Raw genomic sequence first — 20794 nt, forward strand, 5'->3', positions numbered from 1 at the left:
TGTTAAGATTTTTAAATATAAAATTTGACATGCACATAATAACCATCCCTATATTTCCCCTTCCGAACAGAAAACAATCCACAGAATGTGCTATGTAATACATATATATATATGTATTTGTATATATATATGTATATATATATATATATATATATATAAATCTCAATATGTATAGGTGTTTGACTTTCACAACTAAGCCAGGTACTATTAGACGTCTAATAGATGGAGATTAGAATGTTGTTAAATATTATATACAAGACAGCCCCCGACAACTAAAAATTGTATTCTTTTTTACAGCGGTAATGCTGAAGTTGTAAAACCCTGTTTTAAATAAGTTTTAAAAGTTTCCATTGCAAATCAAAACAACTCTGAGCTTCCACTTCACAGCAGTCAGAATGGCTAAGATAAAAAACTCAGGTGACAACAGATGCTGTCAAGGATGTGGAGAAAAGAGGAACAGTCCTCCATTGTTGGTGGGATTGCAAGCTGATACAAACACTCTATAAATACATCTGGCAGTTCCTTAGAAATTTGCACACAGTATTACCTGAGGACCCAGCTATACCACTCCTGACATATACCCAAACCATGATTCAGCATATAACAAGGACACCAGCTCCACTGTGTTCATCACAGCCTTATTTATAATAGCCAAAAGCAGGAAAGAACCCAGATTTCCCTCAACAAAGGAATAGATACAGAAAATGTGGTACATTTACACAATGGAGTGTTACTCCGCTATTGAAAACAATGACTTCGTTAAATTCTAAGGCAAATGGATGAAACTAGAAAATATCATTCTGAGTGAGGTAACCCAATCTCAAGAACAGACATGGTATACACTCACTAACAAGTGGTTATTAGCCCCAAAGACAGATACTCAAGATATAATTCACAGACCATATGAAGCTGAAGAAGAAGGAAGACCAAAATGTAGATGCCTCAGTCCTTCTCAGAAGGGGGAAAAATACTCATGGGAAAAAGTACAGGGACAGAGTAGAGCAGAGAATGAAGGAAAGGCCATCTAGAGACTGCCTCACCCACCTGTGGATCCATCCCATTTGCAGCCACCAAACCCAGTCACTATTGCTGATGCCAAGAAGTGCTTGCTGACAGGAGCCTTATATGGATGTCTCCTGAGAGGCTCTGCCAGAGCCTTACTGACACAGATGAGGATGCTTGCAGCTAACCATCAGACTGAGCATGGTGACCTCAATGGAGGAGTTAGAGAAAGGACTGAAGGAGATGAAGGGGTTTGCAACCCCACAGGAAGAACAACAATTTCAACCAACCAACGCCCCCCCCCCCCCGGGAGTTCCAAACACCAACTAAATAATACACATGGATGGCTCTATCTTCATATGTGGCAGAGGACTGCATTTTCTGGCATCAATACAGGGAGAAACCCTTGGTCCTGTGAAGGCTCCTTTCCCTAATGTAGGCAAATGCCAAGGTGTTGAGGTGGGATTGTGTGGGTGGGTGTGGGAGCAGCTTCACAGAAGCAGGGGAGAGGGGAAGGGGTATGGGAGAGTAGAGAAAGGGAGTAACATTTGAAATGTAAATACGTAAAATATCTAATAAAAATTAAAATAAATAAAATATTAAAAACTGAAACAGCTGTTTTTAGCAAATGGCTAAACATATAATAAAAAAAAAAGTTTCCATGTAGCCTTTTTAATGGTCATACTAGAGAAGAATTTGGGAGCCTTTTATTATACAGAATTAAACAATAGGAATATTTTGGGCTCCTGAACTATGCATGATTTCTGTCATGTATTCCTTTTCCACACTTCTCTTGTATTAACCTGTCATTTAACTATTTATTTAGAGGCAGGCTCTCACTATGTAGTCCTGGCTGGCCTGGAACTCATTGTACTCATCAGATTGGCTTCAGACTCACAGAGATGTGCTTGCCTCTGCCTCCTGAGTGCTGGGGTTAAAGGTGTGTGCCACCATGCCCAGCTCACAAAACTATTTTTTAGAGATGTTTTTGGTGAATAGTAAAATTAATTAAAAGTACAGAGGTTTTCCCTATTCTTCCCACAGGTACAACTTCTCTTGGCAGTGCAACTAAATAAGCCTTCCTTGGCACATTATTACTAACCAAAGTCCCACATTTACATTAAGGTTCATTATTTTGTAATAGTGTTCTAAAAATTTTGCCAATTGTTTAGAAGCACATATCTGATATTATAGTATCATAGAAAGTTTTACTACTTTAAAATTCTTCTACATATTCCCAATCCTTCCTCACTCTTGACAACTCCTGATCATTTTAATGCCTCTGTGACCCCACTCCCTGAATGTTAATAGTTGGAACTTTACAGAAACCCTTCTTAGACTGGGTCAGTTTGACTTAGCAATATGCAATTATGCTTTCTCTATTTTTTTCTCATAACTTGCTACCTTATTCCTTATTAGTGCTGAATTTGTATGTTGACGCTACATTTTTCCACTCATGGAAGAACATCCTTATTTACTTCCTGATTTTGGCAATTAAAAATAAAGGTGCTATAAAGATGTATATACAGTTTTTTTAAAAATATGAAGTATGTTTGTAATTATTTACTAAATACAGGGAATGATTAGTGTATTGGACTGTCTTCCAGAGTGGCCCTACCAGTTTTCCTTCTTTTCAGTAGCGCTTACTTCCCTTACCTACACATTTAGAAGTGTGCTTAGTTTCCAAATTGTCCAGCTATCTTTGTCTTTGTTGATTATTTGTATAATTCCTTACTGGTTTAAGAACCAACACTGTATGATTACTATTCTTTTTAATTTGTGATTTAATGCTAGAATATGTTTTTTTTTTTTTTTTTTTTTTTGGTGGGGGAAGTGTGGGGCAGGGTCTGTCTATGTAGCCTCGATTATCTTAGAACTCACTGTGTAGATCAGGCTGGCCTTGAACTCAACAGTAATCCTCCTGCTTTTACCTCTTGTATGCTGGAGTTAAAGGTTTGAGCCTCTCTGCCGAGCTAGAATTTGGTTCTTTTTTTTTTTTTTTTTTAAGATTTATTTATTTATTATATATAAGTACACTGTAGCTGTCTTCAGATACACCAGAAGAGGGCATCAGATCTCTTTACAGATGGTTGTGAGCCACCATATGGTTGCTGGGAATTGAACTCATAACCTCTGGAAGAGCAGTCGGGTGCTCTTAACCGCTGAGCCATCTCTCCAGCCCTAGAATTTGGTTCTTAATAGTCCATGTCTCTACTTGAAATATTCACTGGGGACTCCTCTTGGATATCCTGTTGTTGACCTGTGTCATGGAGATATTCTGCAGCTTTGGATCTGCAGGACTGGTCCTTTCTTGTGTTCCAGCAGATCGCAGATGGGTAGGTGTTAGGGTGGGCCAACTCAAAGCCCTGGATCTGGGCCTGGGAGGTAGCTGAGTGGGTTAGCTCCCCGCCCTCCTGCTTCTTCACTAGCAGGGTGAGTTCTCCAGCAATGCCCAGGCTAGTCCACTTAACACTGCAGCCAGCAGAGGGTAGAGCCTGCTCTCCAGAGTGTGGTGGCTGGCAAGGGGTGGGGCTAGCTCAGCACAGTGCCTTGGGTGGCAGTCCAGACTACAGACGTTTGCTTAGCTTTTGGTGGTAACTTGGCCATAGACATCAAAACCCTAGCTGCATTAGGACCTAGGACCATGGACCATGGAAGTGGCCCTTGGTGGCAGCCTGCATGAAGCCCATAGGTTCCTCCTATCTCCCTATTCCTCACTACCATCCAGTCTCCAGTTTCACCTTTCTCCAGTCTGTGAACCCCTTGGCTTCTCTTTCTCTTCCATCTCCCTACTTTCCATCTTTTCTCACACCCCATCACACATTCTCCGTCACAGTGACACTCACAGGAGGCTCTGATGTCTTTCAGGCTCTCCAGGACAGCCACAAATTCATATTTCTGTGTAGGTATATGAATACACAAACATGTACTTCTAATGTAAGTAAATATTACAATGATATGTCATTTCATTATTAGAAGTCATGTTACATACTTTAATAAGGATAGGGAGAGGGACAGAGTTCTATAAGTTATGTGATTGACCTAAGACTCTTGATGAGCTGTACCCCTGAGCTGGAAATGTTGCTAGTGACATTCAGTCTCCTGCACTGTTCCTCTATGGGGGAGGATGCTGGAGAGTGCTAGATTTTAGTCCTCTTCCTCCCTCTGTGAGGTCAGAGGCTCTGTTAACACCACCACAGAGTGGGTTGCAAGCTAAACAGATTTTCCTTTGTTAAGAAGGTTGGACTGCTACTGTCTATTTCAGAGTGCTTCTGTGTCACTTCTTTTTGTCATAACATTTCTCCCTAATATTTATTTTGAGAACTCAGTTGGTTCCAGAAGGTAAAATTCAAAAAAGTATGAGAACTACCTAAAATTGGATCCTCGAGTTTTTAAAGTCAGAAAGCTGCCTGCATCTAGCTTCAACAGTTGGTTAATTACACTTGAGGTTTTCCTGTCTTTGCTTGGAAACACTCCTACATGTCCATTTCTGTTCTAGTAACCGCTATTGGATTTTACTATCAGCCTCTTCAGTTTTGTGGGTATGGCTTACTTTTTGTGATCTCATCTCTTATTTGGATCCAGGAAGAGTTTTTGTTTTTTTTTGTTTTTTGGTTTTTTTTTTACTTTGTTTGGTGTTTACTTGTTAGGGTGAGCCTCTTAATTTTTACAAAATGTAACTGGAAATCAGGAACCTGCTGTAAGTTGTTTTATTCCCCCCTGGCTGACAGTGTGATACCCATGTTCCGTCTCTAGAGGTTCCGCATGCGATGCAAGACTGAGCTTCTTGCAGCCTTCCTCAGAACGCCTGGGAAGTTGGAATCTCTGAACGAATTGATGTGGTCAGTTGAGCAGTGTTTAAAATGGGGAGTGGGGTGAGTGTGAAGAGTAAAGGAACAAAGGGTCCTCAACTCTCCCACCCCCACCCCCAGCCCTTTAAAGTAGAATTTAATAGGAAATCTAGGCAATACCAATTTCATTTTAAAGGTGCGTGTGTACGTTTGTACATAAGCATATGTTTATACGTTAGATGTGACACTAATTTATCAGAGACTATATTTTCAAGTAAGATGGAGTAATTTAGAGAATAGTTTTCATAAGCCAACGATCCATTGTTGTAATAGAAAGTTCATGATAACCTATAAAGGAAGGAAAATTACATACATATGTACATACATACATGTAAAATGATGTTAAAGGGATAGAACTATTTGAATTAATTTTATTTTCTTATAGCAAAACACTTTCCCATCATTTTTAACTTGTTTATGCAATAAGCATTTAGTTATTGCAGTAGTTAATCTTGGGTCAGTATTTGGGGGATGGATGAGGTGATCTTCTGTTCTTAGCAGAAGTATGTGTCACACATAGGAGACTCAATATTTGTGTGCTGATTGATTTTCCCATTTGAGTCTGCTGCTCAAGTACAGTCTTCCATGTGTCAGAAGGCCTTTTGCAACTTGAATTACAGTCATGATTATTACCGAAGGTCATTTTTATGAAGATTGTCATTTTCTTCAGACACTTAACAAGTTCTAGATATGTTCCCCCTTAATTATTAGAATATATATTTTATACCAGGATCCACCCTTGAAAGTTTTCCAGTTAACTGAGAAACAGGTTAGTTTGTGAATCAAAGATGACTCAGACTGAAGGTCATTCTTCTATTTAGTGAGGCAAGAGATGTGAACTTGATGGTTACAGCTTTTCGTTTTAGCATTTGTTTTATGAAGAGGTAGGAATACAAAAACTGAACTTTTACAATAAATATTTTCTTATTTAACAATGAAATAATTGATGACAATTATGTAAAACCACAGGATGCCTAAGGTACTGAGTATTAATTATGTTCATTCTCTTTGCAGGCATGATTTGGTCCCCTGGGATTCTGCCTTAGCAGGAAAGAAGTTGGAAATACTTCCTGGAAGGAACTAACACAATACAAACGCCACAGCTTAGTCCTTACATGTCAGCCACCTTACAAATATGGACACATTTCCTAGCATATTTCCACCCGGAGGAGACAGTAGGCTGAATCCTGAACCTGAGTTCCAAAGTATGTTAATAGATGAAAGGGTACGATGTGAACATCATAAACATAATTATCAGGCTCTGAAAATTGAACACAAAAGGTAAGTGACTTAAATTTAGAGATAAAGTATTGGTGGGGGGACAGAGGTTGCTGCTTATAAACTTGTTACTGGAGTTGTACTGGCTGTATCTTTGCTCTGAAACACACACTATATTTTTGTTATTTTGCAGTGTTTTATTAACACTGAATATAGTAAAATATTTTAAATTATTTTGTTCAAATCTATTATTGTATTAAGTGGGTTATGAATGTAGTCTTACTTTAAAAGTAGCAAAACAATAAATGTGTGTGTATTTTTCTCCTTTACAATAAAATTGCTTTCAGAAATTAGTGTTAATAATTCAATAAAAGTTTGCAAAGAAAAACAGCTAAAAGTTTAATGAAATGTCTTTTATCAGCCTTGTTTTTCTGTGTTATTGGTTGCTTTATATGAAGCAGTAAATTTGAAAGTAAAATATTCATTTAAAATTGTTTTTTTTTTTTAAATCAGGTTGCAGGAAGAATATGTAAAATCACAAAATGAACTTAAGCGTGTGTTAAATGAAAAACAAACAAACCAGGAAAAATTCCAACTGCTCCTTGAAGAATTAAGGGGGGAATTAGTAGAGAAAGTTAAGGACATGGAAGCAATGAAACTGCAGGTAAGATTTTATATTTGAATTTATATAAAATTAGTCATGTGGTTAATGGAAATAAGTAGTTTTGGTAAATATGTTTCCTTTTATGTTTAATGGTTCCTCACTCTATCTGCGGTTGATATAATCCATTCTTTCTTATACTCTATGCAACTTCTTAAACTGTAGTCCCCAACCGCATATTAATTAGCCTAAGTAACATGGGGGTCATGAAAAGTGTAGCTTGGGTTTTCCAAAATCTACTTTTAATAATGGTTCTTAAATGTTTTAACCTCCCTTTTAACCCACCACCCACCAGAGGTAGTGGAAAAGAAAGGTTTTTAGGGTATAGGGGAAGTGGACCTGTATAGAAATTCTTTGTAGCATATCCAATCTGCATTGTCAGGAAATCAGCAATTCAGTTCAGAGGTTAGCAGCAGCAGCCTGATCCACTTCCAAACAGTTCATGAATATATTATCAGTCCAGTCCAGTAGTGTTAGGATATCAAACACGAATCAGTGGCAGTGGCATGACCTAGCAGACACAGCCAGGCCTCTGCCAAATCATGACCAGGACCAGCAGGGACACCAGGAGAAGTTCTTTGCTGTGCCTTTCTCAACAAAGTGAAGATATGCGAGACCAAGAAGTGTTGCAAAGCTATCTATGTAAGCCCATTGCCAACACTGTGCGTTAGTCTTATTTATAGTCCAACCACATGTCCTCTCATGGGCCTCATCACATGAGTCTGTCTCAGCAAAACTCCTCTGTCAGCTGATAACACTCTGCCAACTGGCTTGAGTCTGCAGAAGTGGCAGGATGCCACCAGAGCGTCACCAGAGTTGGTGAGTTTCTCTCAATGGTGTCACCACAAGTGCAGCTCAGCAATGCAGTGTAAGGCGAACCAATACATACATGTGTATTGTTAGTGTATAGTAAGGTGGGGCAAAGCAAACCAATGCTTTTGCTCCCACTGTCTGAGGGCGTCATATTTATATTCCTTCTCTACACATCCTTTCATGTGTCTGCTATAGCAAAACTTCTTTTCACCAGTGTCTGCTTCAGCAAAAAATCCTCTGAGTTCAAGTCCAGCCTAGAACAGAGCAAGTTCTGGGTGAAGAAAAACTTAAATCCAGTGCTTAGGAGACAGGCCTGCAGATCTCTGAGTTCAGAGTCTACAGAGCAAGTTCCAGGACAGCCAAGCTTAGGCAGTGAAGGAGTTGGAAAACAAAAAAATGGTGATAATGTAATAGAATAAGGGGGCCATGTTCCAGCCCCAGCAAGCAGCAGAGCTTGGCAGTTTTGGCCATGTGGCTCTGGTTTTAGAGTCAATAGTAGAAAGGACTTCTGGGATAATTGATGCTGGTGAGCTGCAGCTAAGAAATTAACGGTTATTAGGAAGAGCAGCATCACTGAGGTGAAATATTCTGGGAAGTGTTTTCTGAGAGCACAAAGAAGTTGTGTTCTAGAATAGCCCAGGTTGCACCTCCTGCTGCAGTGGTACTTGGTAATGTGTAAAAGTCACCCAGCTGGCACTGGTTTTGAAGGTGTCATGAAACAGCTGAGGCTGGGCACTATGAGAGGCCATAGGTGAAGGTGCAGTCTCAGTTGCAGTTGATGGCCCAGGACTGAAGGGGTCATGCAAAGGATTTGAGGTTTGTCACCATAAAGAGAGCCTATGAAAGCCTAGTTGCAGCAGAACATATTGGAGATGCCAGTACCATGGGATGATCACCAAGAACAGCAGTGGTAGTGGAGTGGATCAGCCTGAGCTTAGAGTGCCTCAGAGGGCAGAGCTGGAGAAGTGACGCCAGTCTTTTGGCAGAGCCCAGAAGATCATGTGTGGATCCCAGACATTGGAACAAGAAGCTGTAACATTAAAGCTGCTTTGGAGACCCCAAATTTTTGAGATACCAGAGCCATAGGATATCTCCTGAGGAAAGCTGCTAATAAGAAATGGAACCAGCCCAGGAAAAGAAGTTTGTTGCAGTCAACAAAGAGGAAAAAGGAGTTGGAGATCTGAAAACTTTGAAATCAGACATGGAAATGCAGAGTTTGGAGTTTGTCCACCTGGTTTCCTGTCTTGATTTGGGGATTACAGTTAATTGATTGGATGGATCTCAGAAAAGACTTTGAACTTTGGACTTTTAACATTGGTGAGACTGGTATAGATTAAGGGATTTGGGAAATTGGACTAAATGTATTTTTTTTATTATGCTATGGCTAGATATGGCCCCCATAGAGTCATGTGTTTGAAGAAGCCTGTGGAGGTCGGGGAGTAGAATGTGATGGTTTGTATGTGCTTGGCCCATGGAGTGGCATTATTAGGAGGTGTGGCCTTGTTGGTGTAGGTTTGTCACTGTGTTTGGGTTTAAGACCCTCACCCTAGCTGCCTGGAAGTCAGTCTTCCACTAGCAGCCTTCAGATGAAGATGTAGAACTCTCAGCTCCTCCTGCACCATGCCTGCCTGGATGCTGCCATGTTCCCACCTTGATGATAATGGACTGAACCTCAGAACCTGTAAGCCAAATGTTGTCCTTTATAAGATTTGCCATGGTCTTGGTGTCTATTCACAGCAGTAAAACTCTAAGACAGCCCTAGTATCTTACTAATCAGATAACACCTTAAAAAAAAGTCTCCAGGGGTGAGGAATAGCAAATAAGTTCCAATGACTTGGAAGAAGCAGCTTCCATATGAAGATAGTAGTGGGTACATGGGCAGTTTTTAGGAGCTGAAGGCCATAGTTCTAGTAGCAGAAGGGCTGGATTCTATTAACTAGTAAGCTAGAAAAGAACTCCTGGTCCCAGGCAAGATTTATGTCTTAGCTGCATTCACTTAACATTAAGTAGAGAACAGAAGCTTAGCTGTGCTTCTAACACTGGTTCTCAACCTGGGGATTATAATCCCTTTGGGTGTCAAATGACCCTTTTATAGAGCATCCAAAACATAGATCTTTACATTACAATTCAAAACAGTAGCAAAATTACAGTTATGAAATAGTAATAAAAATAGTTTTATGGTTGGAGTCACCACAACACATGGAACTGTATGTGGTTCACCGCATAGGAAGGTTGAGAACCACTGCTTTAATCCATGAACACTGTAAGATAATGCAGGCATGTAATTTTAAGTCTTTTATACCATTATGTTGCTCAAGTTTTGGTACTTGAAAATTGGCTACAAGTGTAACATGCCTCAAATGTATAAGTGGAAAGTCAGTAAAGATAAGAATTTTGAGAATCACCGTAAAATTCAAAGCAGCTTTGGAATGCCTACATGATCATTAGATTGTCATCATCTGGACTCTTAAGGTTCAGAAGGCAGCAAGAACATGAACTGGGAACTAAAGGGAAAGAGACTACTTGCTAAATGTGTTATGTAGTGCATTGAGCTTAGTAAAGTGTGTTCTGTAAATCTCGCAGAAAGCAGAGTTTGTTAAATAATAATTGGGGATACATGGCTGAAAACATTTACAAGTCCTAGTATACCAGTATATGCATTTACTGTCATAATGAAATCCATTGTTTTATATAATATTTTAAAAATTAAAGAGGAAATTAAACTATTAGTGGGGTAATTAGCAACATTAATAAGAAAAATGACAGTGACTGATATATTGATTAATTAGCTTAAAGATTTAATGGACTGGAGAGGTGCCTCCTTCAGTACCGTTTCTGCCGTGCAAACGAGGTCCTGACACATGCTTCCACATGCGTGCTTGCGTGTCCATTTGCACACAAGTGTGCAGGTAACTCACAACAGTGTAATATACAGAGATTGAAAAGTGAGATCTAGATCGTCCCATTGTCTTTTGTTGCTTGAAGTAAAAAGTGAAATATAAGATTAATTGAAGGAAGAACTCTTGAACAAAAGAGAACAGACTGGATACTTTTCCAGAAAAGTTCTTTGCCTTTCCAAAAGATAAAAATGCTAAACATGAGAAATATGTGTGGACCAGTGCAACTGCATCTTAAGATCTCAGATCAAATAAAGGAATAAAATAATCACAGAAAGGATCTTGTCAGGAGAGTATCTGTTTCTCTTCTTTTCTTCAAACCAGAGGACCCCTAAGAAGTTTGAAGTATCAAACAAAATTTGGGGCTGTTATATCTAAATATTTTTGTCACTTTCACCTCTTGAAGATCTAAGTTATCCTTTAATGTAATTTAAAGTTCTCTCCTATCTTACTGAGATTCTATTACTTTTAGTCTTTTTGTGCGTGCATGCGTGCATTTTTTTCTGAAATATCTTCTCTCTGTTTTTACTTTTTAATAGCTTTGGCTGCTACTTTAGTATTACTTGTGTGTGGCTTGTTTATCACGCTGTCACTTGAACTCTTTATGAGAAGGTGTACGCTTCATTTAAGTCGTCACAGCCATCAGGAAGCTGCTTAGGTTCTGTTCTTTGTGTCCTTCCATGTGGCTGCTTTGCGGGGTGTTTGTGGGTTTGGCCAACTCACTGCGTAGAGATACTCAGAACAGAATGGTGTGTGAGTTATCATACGTTACATAACGTTTTATATCGAGAAGACTTTCACTTCGTAGGATGTATTTTGAGCAACTGTGGAATATTGAATAAAGGAAGGAAGCTGAGCATTATTCATGTTTTCAGAGAAACTCATAGAAATAGGAGCTACATTATTTTTCTAGCCAGCATTTGTTCATTTGTTCTTCTCACTGATTCACAAAGCAGGAATTCAGTAGTTCCTGGATGGTAGGCATTGATGAAGGTGTTGGGGAAATAATGACGAATCTGAGCAACAGGAGTCTGCCCATATGTTGCTTACATAAATATTAATTATTCACTGAAGTAAGTTCTGTAGGAGAGCATGACAGAATAGAGCCATAACTAGTTTTCTGGTCAAAATAACAACTATCAATTTTTTTTCTTTTGAGACAGGGTTTCTCTCTGTAGCCATAATTGTCCTGGAACTCATTCTGTAGACCAGGCTTGCCTCGAACTGAGATATCCACCTGCCTCTGCCTCCCAAGTGCCTGGATTAAAGGTGTGCACCACCAGTATAAAACTCGTCACTGACTTTTTTCATTAGTGATGTTACTGGGACTTTTGATATCTCTGATAGCAAGATTGAGATTCTTAAAGTATTGTTTCAGGGATTGATTGTGTTTATTTTTCCCTTTCACCCACAGTGTGTGTGTGTGTGTGTGTGTGTGTGTGTGTGTGTGTGTGTGTGTGTGTGTGTGTGTGCGCGCGCGCGCGCACGCGCGCACATTGTACATATTTGAGTTTCTTTGAAAACATGAGTAATGCTCAGCTTCATTCGTTTATTCAATATTCCATAGTTGCTCAAAATACATTCTACAAAATGCACATATATGCCGGTACATGTGGAGGCTTGATGTGGATGTTGAGACCCATCCTCAGTTGCTCTTTTACCTTTTTCATTGAGACCGGATCTAGATGAAACCCAGAGCTGCCTGACACAGGCTAGTCTTGGTGGTCAGCGTGCTCTGGGGATCCTGTCTCCACCTTCTGAGTCTGCAGTTATGGTAGCTTACTGCACACATGGCGTGTGTGACAGGTACATTAACTGCTGGGCTCTTCCTGGTGAGTGTACGCTTAGTAAGTCTATATTAATAGTTGTAGAAGTTAGCCACAGTGTAAAAATGTCTGTAACTCATACATGTTGTAGAAGAGACCTTGAAGAAGGGAGGATTCTTCATCTTTGTATTTATAGTTGTTTATATTTCTGTATATTAGATATTAACACCACAAAAATTGGAATTGGTAAAAGCCCAACTACAACAAGAATTAGAAGCTCCAATGCGAGAACGTTTTCGGACTCTTGATGAAGTAAGTAATTAAGGAGAAGAACATCTTCACGTCTCCACAGAAAGCACCCTTCATTTACGCAAACGCTCTGCATGGCAGTCCCTGCATTGGACTCTGAGGCATAATAGGACTGGACTCTTTACCTCTCTGTTCTCTGTTCTTCCATCTAGCTTGGCCTCCTAATGTTTGCTTGACGCTGAAGAAACAGTGCAATGCAAGAGTCTTAGCAGCTACAGTGTACAGTCAGAGTCTTAGCATTAGCACTATATCTGCCGTGAATATTGTTTTTAGATCTCTTTGGCTGACTCCTTAATCTCTTGCAAATCTGCCCCACGTATCACTTTTCACTGAGCCTACTTTGACTACTTCTGGTGCCATTTCTCCACTCAATAGTCCAGCCTGCTTTCCTGCCACTATTTAAACTTTTGGAGTTTACTTAGCTCTAGTTTTTCTCTAGTACCTGTTAGCTTCTAACATGCTACTTTGCTTATTTATTGTTACTTTTGTCGAGTACTTCTAGGGTGGAAGTTGAATGAGTGGAAGAACTGGTTTTCTGTTGACAAGTTCCTAAGAACAGTTCCTAGCATACAATAGGTGAGCTATTTGTCAAATGAAAGGATGCATTTCACATAAGCTGGAGTTGTTCCATTCCCTGTTGCTTTGATAAAACAACGTATAGAAGGAACGGTTTGTTTTGTCTTGCAGTTAGAGAGTCCATCATGGTAGCGAAGGCACAGTAGCAGGATCGTGAGGCAGCTGGCCTTGTCTGCAGCTCTGAAGCAGAATATGACGAAGACTTGTGCTTAGATCCTTTCTCCTTTTCTTTAACCCGGAACCCCAGTACACTGAGAGTGCTACCCTCCCATATAGTAGGTCTCCCCATCTCAGTTACCCTAAACTGGCTAGTCCCTCACAGGTACTCACAGAGCCTAACCACATCTCTGTAATCCTGCAGAGATGTCTGGGAGGCTTTTCCTTCTAGATGATTCTGGATCTGTCAAGTGGACAGTCAATATTAGTGATCACACAATCTCAAAAAGAAAAATACTTGTTTTTTGAGTTGAGACAAGATTTCTTATATTACTAAATGTTTGATAAAGGTGACAGGAATAGAATGCAGAAAAGTAAATTAGGTACTGGCCTAGACATTTTATATGCTTGCTTTAAAAACATATATCAGATCATACATATATAAATTATTAGTGTTCCCTACAAAATGAACCCCTGTAGGAGATTGGAGTAGTCTAAAATACTGCCATTGTGTGGGAGTGGTTGGACAATCCTCTTTTGTAATGATTGATCACCCTGAGTTTTCAAATATGCCTCTAGTAGCGATATATCAGATACCTTATATGCCAGGGTATCTGTTATGCTTTGGCTATAGATTGAATTTTTTGTAAATAAAATTAGCAGTACCAAAGGTAATCAAGGTAAGTGCAAGCAGTTTTGTAGTCACAGTGTGTATTTCATATATCATCCCCATGTTCTTAGCTTATAAATTAGCCTAGAAATCTTGCAGTTAAAAAGTTAAGTCATATTATTTTTTGGGTCTGACTTTCATTATTGCTTAGTTTCATGTCACTTACTGAAATTGAATCTCCCATACAAGACTGCGGCCTAAGTTTCTTGTGGAGTATTTGGAGTGACCGTAGCTTTTATAGATGGTTGGGTGGCAACATTAGAGCACCTTTGGTGTGTTTTTGGTAAATTGGGAGAGTTCAAATGCTGTATATTCTTCAGACTAGTATATTTGAGTTCAACTCTTGCAATATTTGATCAAATCTTAAGTTAGTAAACTAAGTATAACCTTTTTTTCTACCTTGAGTTTATCTTGTCTGACTTTTGGAGAAGACTCTCTTATACCTTGCTGTACTTGTTAAAATCTAGGTGTATTTTGAAAGACACACCGCATTCTTAACTAATATGTAAGTACAGAGGTGGTGATTTTGATGTTATACTTTTATTATTACAGTGAGAATCAGTGAAGACAAAAAAATTACTTGAATGGTAATTTTATTGGTACATTTCAAGGAGGGTACTAATCTGTTTCATTATTCTTTTTCTTTTTTCATGAGTAAAAGTACATGTATGTGGTATGTATGTGTGATATGCGTGTGCATGTGTGGGTATTGGGCACATGTTTAAGTGCATGTGTGGAGACCAAAGTCGATGTTAGGAGTCCATTACACTTTACCTGAGGCAGCTTCTCTTATTTGACCCAGGCTTTACTGATTCTGGAGGTCTGGCTAATGTGCTCCCAGGGTCTTCTCCCTGCCTCCCAGTGACTGCAATTACTAGCAAGCCACCAGGTCCACCATGCATTAACATTGGTTCTGGAGGTCAGAGCCCTTGAGCAGGAAGAATAGTCGTTGCTGAGCCAGCACCTTCCCTCTCATTTGTATTTCTGTTAAGCTTGTTTTTCCTTTGAGAGTGACTGTTAATTCAGCTAAGAAGTATACCGTACAGTGACTTTTGGAGAGCACGAATTTGACTTATAAAGTTGTCATGCCCTGCAATCTCTCTGTAATTTAGGAAGTGGAAAGGTACAGAGCTGAATACAACAAGCTCCGCTACGAGCACACATTCCTCAAGTCAGAGTTTGAACACCAGAAGGAAGAGCTTACTCGTATTTCAGAAGAAGAAAAAATGAAATACAAGTCAGAGGTAGGTAATTGGTTACACTGGTTTATAGCAGAGATTGTACAAGTGAGTGAAATTTTATGACTATATATTTTTATAAATTCCAAATTAAAATAGATTGTGTAATTATGTTTTATTAGTGAAAAATTTGTTTTCTTTTGTTGTTTGTCAGCAATTTCCTGTGAATGTTTTCCTTTGGCTGTTTATTTCATTTTCTGTTTTATTTTGCCCTAGCCAGTGGAGAGGGATATATCACATAGTCTCATGTTGCTCATGGCTATGGAGAGAGAGTTTTCTCTGTAAATATTACTTACGTGACTCCTTATTTAGTATTGTTCTCTCTATTTAGGACCAAACCAGGTAGCTCTAGTTTACGCCTTTGTGCCAGGTCCATGCTGCTCTAAGCGTAAGCCTCCCTCTCATTGGACGCCGGCAACTGCAGTGCTCGCTCCACACAGCACGCACTGATCTTTTGTCTGTTGCTTTCAGCGGTCCTGCCTCAGCCTGCAGTTTGTCTTCTCCTTCTGCTGAAACTGCTTCCCCTTCATTCTCCAGCTTGCTCTTTGATGATTTTTATTATAGAAGGGGACAAATACAATTCTACTTTAACACCCATAAAGCTAGGCTGGTATTTGTAGCAGTGTGCTCCATGCTATACAGAAAGAGCAGCTACACACTATTGATATCATTGTGTTTATTTGGGATGAAAATATTTGTACTTTTAGTTGTTACCAAATATTTGTAATGTTTTAGGCATCTGAAAAAGCTAAGAGAACAATATTTGGCTTAGGCTGACTTATTTTTATCAATGAGCAGTTTCTTAGTTGTTCCATAAATAAGAAACTATCTAGATTCTTCATCATTTGAGTTTTTAACACAATAGTCTTTGAACATTCTGGATATTTAAAGTGAGTTTCATATTTAGCTGTTTATTTTTCTCTTACAGTTTTATTTGTCTTGTTTGGCTATAATTTCATTTTAATATTAATAGTAAGATGAGAAAAGACTTATTTATTCGAAATTTAGGAAGCCGAGGCACAAGATTTGTCAAAACATTCATAGGCATTAGCTAGCTTAACAGTAGAATGTAGATATCCCGTTTTATATCTCAGCTCTCATTTAGAGTTTTAAGTTTGAAATTATCAGTGATTTGAGATTATCACTCTTGATCACTGGCCATCCCATGGCTTCAATTTTACTAAGAGTTGAGCTGATGGATACAGTTTGTGATTGTAAAAGGCTTCATTCAGATATGTAAGTAAGTGGACTCAGTGGCCCGTGGGCCTTCTGTTGTAGAAAGGATGCCCACGTCCACGTCACATGCAGGGTCGGTATGTTAAGAGGAGTGCCGAGGTTTTCATGGTTCTCAGTGCTGTAGGTTAGACCTTGCTTTTGGAATCAGTTGGTGGGGTTACTTTATAGTGATTGTATGTCTTATTCAGTCTCCTGATTTTGTTGGTTTTGTTGTCATTGATATAAAAATGTTACTACTAATATATTTTTCTCTTAGAAAAGACCAAATAATTTTGAAAATTTAGATATTTTAAGGGCTATTATAGAGTCTAGAAAAGACTTTCTGCTCCTCCCTGTCCCCAATTCGTCACTTACTGTAGTGTTTCAGTTACTGTGCACTAGTATAGTACTGTAGACAGTAAAACTTGGTGAGGCAACTGTGGTTTATGAAACAGCAGACAGTAATTTCAACTAGAGTTTATAGGAATAACAAATATAATTCCAGAGTTTCCAAGTGGAGTTTTACCTCTGCCACCCTCCTGTTTACAGTTTAGAGTGGTATAAATATATGAATTTATAGAGTACAATTCAGGCATGTATTGTCAATCGTACTTATGCCCTTTGCTGCATTGCCTTTCTATAACCAGATTGAAGTTTTAGGCCGTCCGTTGGGTAAGTTTGCCAGCAGCGTATGTATGCTTGCTTCATGTTTGTGCGGCTCAGGGTAATGGTAACGTGTAGCAAGTCCCATACATTTCCAGACCTTGTCATTATTACTGCAGTCTGCTATTGTGATCTGTCTTTGTAATTGTTTTGGGGTGCTCTGATATGACCTGCTCATATCAGAGACGGAATGTAACAAGAAATGTTGTAGAGTAAATATAGCATTGACTGACTGTTCTTTCATCAGTCTCCCTGCCCCCTTAGCCATGATAATAAAATTAGGCCAGCTAATACTTTACAGAGGCTTCTAAGTATTCAAGGGAACATTAATCCAAACGTTAGAAATGCTTAAATCTTACAGAGAAAGTGTGTTAACACCCAAGACAGTCCAAAGCTGGACTGCTTAACAGTTAGTCAGATTTTAGCAGTCATACTGCAGTAGTTAGCAAAGGAAAGGTTTCTGAGGGAGTTTAAAACGCTGCTCTAGTGAATACGCACGAGTGATAAGAAAGTGAAACAACCCATGTAGAAAGAGTTTTAGTTGCCTGGATAGATGATCAGATGGCTGGGGCACTTCTTTAAGTCAGAGAATAATCTGGACCCTAAACCTTCTCAATTTTATGAAGGCTGAAGAAGGTATGTGTTGTGTGTCAGTTGTCTTTCTCTTGTAACAAATTCCTGAGATTGATCAGTTTATAAAAAGAAAAGTATTATTATTTTGGCTAAAGGTTTTGGAGATTTCAGTTTGCGAGTGGTTTGTTCCTTTGCTTTAAGCCTATAGCACACACCATTATGGAGGCAACCCAGGCAGAAGAACTGGTGGCTTCGTGGCTAGTAGGAAGGGGGAAGAGCAAGAGGAAAGGCTGAGGCCTCCTTGGAGAGGCGACAGGAAGACCACTTAGCTCACCTCCGTCTGAAAATGTTCACCAACTCCCAGTGACTAAAGCGGGAGTGAGCCTTTCACACATTGGTCTGGGAGAAAACTAAACTGTAGGTGCAGATCTAAACTGTAGGTGTAGATAAGCCACAGAAAAACACTTTGAAGCTAGTGGAATTTTGTTTATAAGATTTAAGGAATGTTCAGTGGTTAAACCATTAGCTGCTTTTCCAGCGGACCTGTATTCAGCTCCCAGCAACCACATGGTGGCTCACAAGCATCTGTAATGGGATCTGATGCCCTCTTCAGACACACAAATGTACATGCAGATAGAGCACTCATATACATAAATACCTCTTAAAAAAAGAAGTGTGTGTGTGTGTGTGTGTGTGTGTGTGTGTGTGTGTGTGTGTGTGTGTGTGTGTATGATTAAAGGGAAGACTCTGGAGAAAGAGACAGGCAATTCTGTGAATTGAAGGCCAGCCAGTACTACAAAGTGAGATTCTTGTCTATAGATTGATAGGTAGGTGGGTAGGTAGGTGGGTGGGTAGGTAGGTAGGTAGGTAGGTAGGTTGGTTGGTTTAAAGAGGGAGACTTCGTAACATAAAAGTTCAGCAAGGTGTGTAGAAGCTGTAGCTAGCTGAAATGATGATGGTGGCTATAACTAACAGTAGACTTTGACATAAGTGAAGTTTCTTTCTGTTGGATGAAGATGCTGTTTAGCGCTTTAAAGAGAAGTCAATGCCTGGCATCAAAGAATAAACTTACTTTCTAGTTTAGAGCAGATGAAGCTGGGGAAGTGGAAGCCAATATTCATTTCCTGTTCTGAAAATTCTGAGGTCCTTAAGGATTAGACTGAAATCTGTTCTGTCTGTGCCCTGTAAGGGAACAGTGAAACCTAGATGGCAATGTACCAGTTTGTGACATGATTTACTGAATACATTAAGCTTGTTGTTGAGACCTACTGCTTAGATAAAAGGCTTCCTTTTTAATAAGATCAATTTTAATCAATATCTATTATGTAGCCTATGGAATAAGGATAGGTTTTGGTTTTCAAGTTGTATTATTTAAGAAATATACTTCAGAAAGTTATGATTCCCATCGATAGTAATGCCTCTGAGTCTGGGTAGACTAAATCAGAAACCTTATGGAAATAATTCTTCATTTGAGTGCCAGTAAGAACATTTGTGATTCATAGGAGGGGATTAAAATAGTAACATTAACAAGGGTTTGTGAGAAGCTGATTCTAGTCCTCATGGAAGACTGAGTGTTTCAGGACTAGTGGGCATAGTTAGTAACTGCTGAGGGGCTGTAACTAGTAACAGTGCTCAGAGTGAACAGGGAGGTGTGACTTAATTTTTGCAGTTTCACAATAGAACTTGAGTAGCAGAAGAATGACTTCTTATGGATAAGTAAAGAGGGTCCCTGGCCCTCTGTGGCAGGGATTGAACCTCTTGCAAAGCAGATTAGCACTGCTACTGAGCCACCCCCGCAGCCTAAGAGAGTGTTTCCTGAAATGGAGTGTCGTACAGCAATACAGGGCTTACAGTACTGTATCAACCTAGTTGGTGAAGCAGTGTAGAATTCACAAAGGGATCCACACAATAAGCAGAAAAGAAGATGTCTTTATTTTTATAAAATAATGTTACGCTTTCTTACATTTGGCTGTAAGTATGAAAACTTCATAAGGATGAAATGCTGGAGCTGCGTATGTAGACATTGAAGTTCAGAACTGGGAGAGGCCATGACATTGGACTTGACAGACACACTAGTATCTTGCAGGGTAGTCCCTGGGTATTTAGTTAATTACTAGTTAGTGCCTCTGTATGAGCCAGAGAAGGAATGAAAAACAGACAAAGCAAAGCCCTGTGTTGCTGTACGACACTCCATTTCAGGAACCACTCTCTCAGGCCGCGGGTGGGGGTGGCTCAGTAGCAGTGCTAATCTGTTCTGCAAGAGGTTCAGTCCTGCCACAGAGGGCCAGGGACCCTCTCTATTGGTTCAGACAAAGCAATACCCAGAGCTCACATGGAACTGGTCCAAATGTATTGTTACATCAGCCAGGATGGGAAATCCTTTAATGCACGATGCATCGAGTTAGTTGTAGACTAAATAAATGTCTCCGGTTCTAGCAGGTATACAGGTGAGGCCTGAAAAGATCAAATGTGTGACGATATCCTAACTCTATCCCTGGATAAAGAGCCAAAGGAATATAAAGGAAATCAAAGACCTAGCACTAAAAAACAAATTCAGGATCTGGTATCCATTGGTCAACTTGCAGCTAATAATTGATTTTACTTTTAAGGAGAACTTACCAGGTCTCTATAATATTTAATATACATTCCAGTACTTTCTAAATCATAGGACCAGCATTTTCCTAATACCAAAGTTAGTCCTTCTGAGCATAAAGTACTCTCACACCCGGCCCTGCTGTTGTAGTGAGCAGTGCAGGGCCTATGGGCTTCTCTCTCCACCAGGCAGTCGTGAGGTGCTGTGCCCTTAACCTGCTGTGTTTCATCAGAGAAGGTGTGTGGTACAGGCATTACCGTTATTCAGTGATGCTTGTACTGTCCTTTCTTTTCACCAGTGGTTTTATAAGATGCAAAGGAAAACACATTTTATTTTTGATTTAGAGTCCCAAAAACAGGCTATTTCAAGATTTAATTGAAATAATTTGTCTCCTATCATTTAGAAGGTTCTAAAACTAAATGTAAGATAGCAATAGATGCCAACACTGAGATAATAGATATTATACTGTATCATTATCTGATAACAAAGGATTTATTTTTTAAAAAACCCAAGGTGGGCATGATCATACATGCTTATAATCCTAGCACTCGAGAGACTGAGTCAGGTGAAGTAAGAGTTCAAGGTCAGAGGTC

The 20794-nt window shown here is 39.4% G+C and overlaps 1 protein-coding gene across 21 annotated transcripts in view; it reads left to right on the top strand.

Moving 5' to 3' along the window:
* The window catches only part of Cep83 (centrosomal protein 83), a 109316-nt gene that overhangs the window by 30179 nt on the left and 58343 nt on the right, over nucleotides 1-20794 (top strand). For 19 of the 21 annotated variants that reach the window (XM_063264031.1, XM_063264027.1, NM_001014266.2 and 16 more), the window contains exons 2-5: nucleotides 5868-6134; nucleotides 6585-6735; nucleotides 12428-12520; nucleotides 15032-15163. In XM_063264031.1, coding sequence (XP_063120101.1) covers nucleotides 5989-6134; nucleotides 6585-6735; nucleotides 12428-12520; nucleotides 15032-15163 — 522 coding nt within the window. In that variant the 5' untranslated portion in view covers nucleotides 5868-5988. Of the gene's footprint in view, nucleotides 1-5867; nucleotides 6135-6584; nucleotides 6736-12425; nucleotides 12521-13019; nucleotides 13094-15031; nucleotides 15164-20794 lie in introns of those variants that run through there. The other 2 variants (XM_063264034.1, XM_063264040.1) reach the window with 2 other exon arrangements.

This window comes from Rattus norvegicus, chromosome 7 (assembly GCF_036323735.1).
Source record: "Rattus norvegicus strain BN/NHsdMcwi chromosome 7, GRCr8, whole genome shotgun sequence".
Lineage (NCBI taxonomy): Eukaryota > Metazoa > Chordata > Mammalia > Rodentia > Muridae > Rattus > Rattus norvegicus.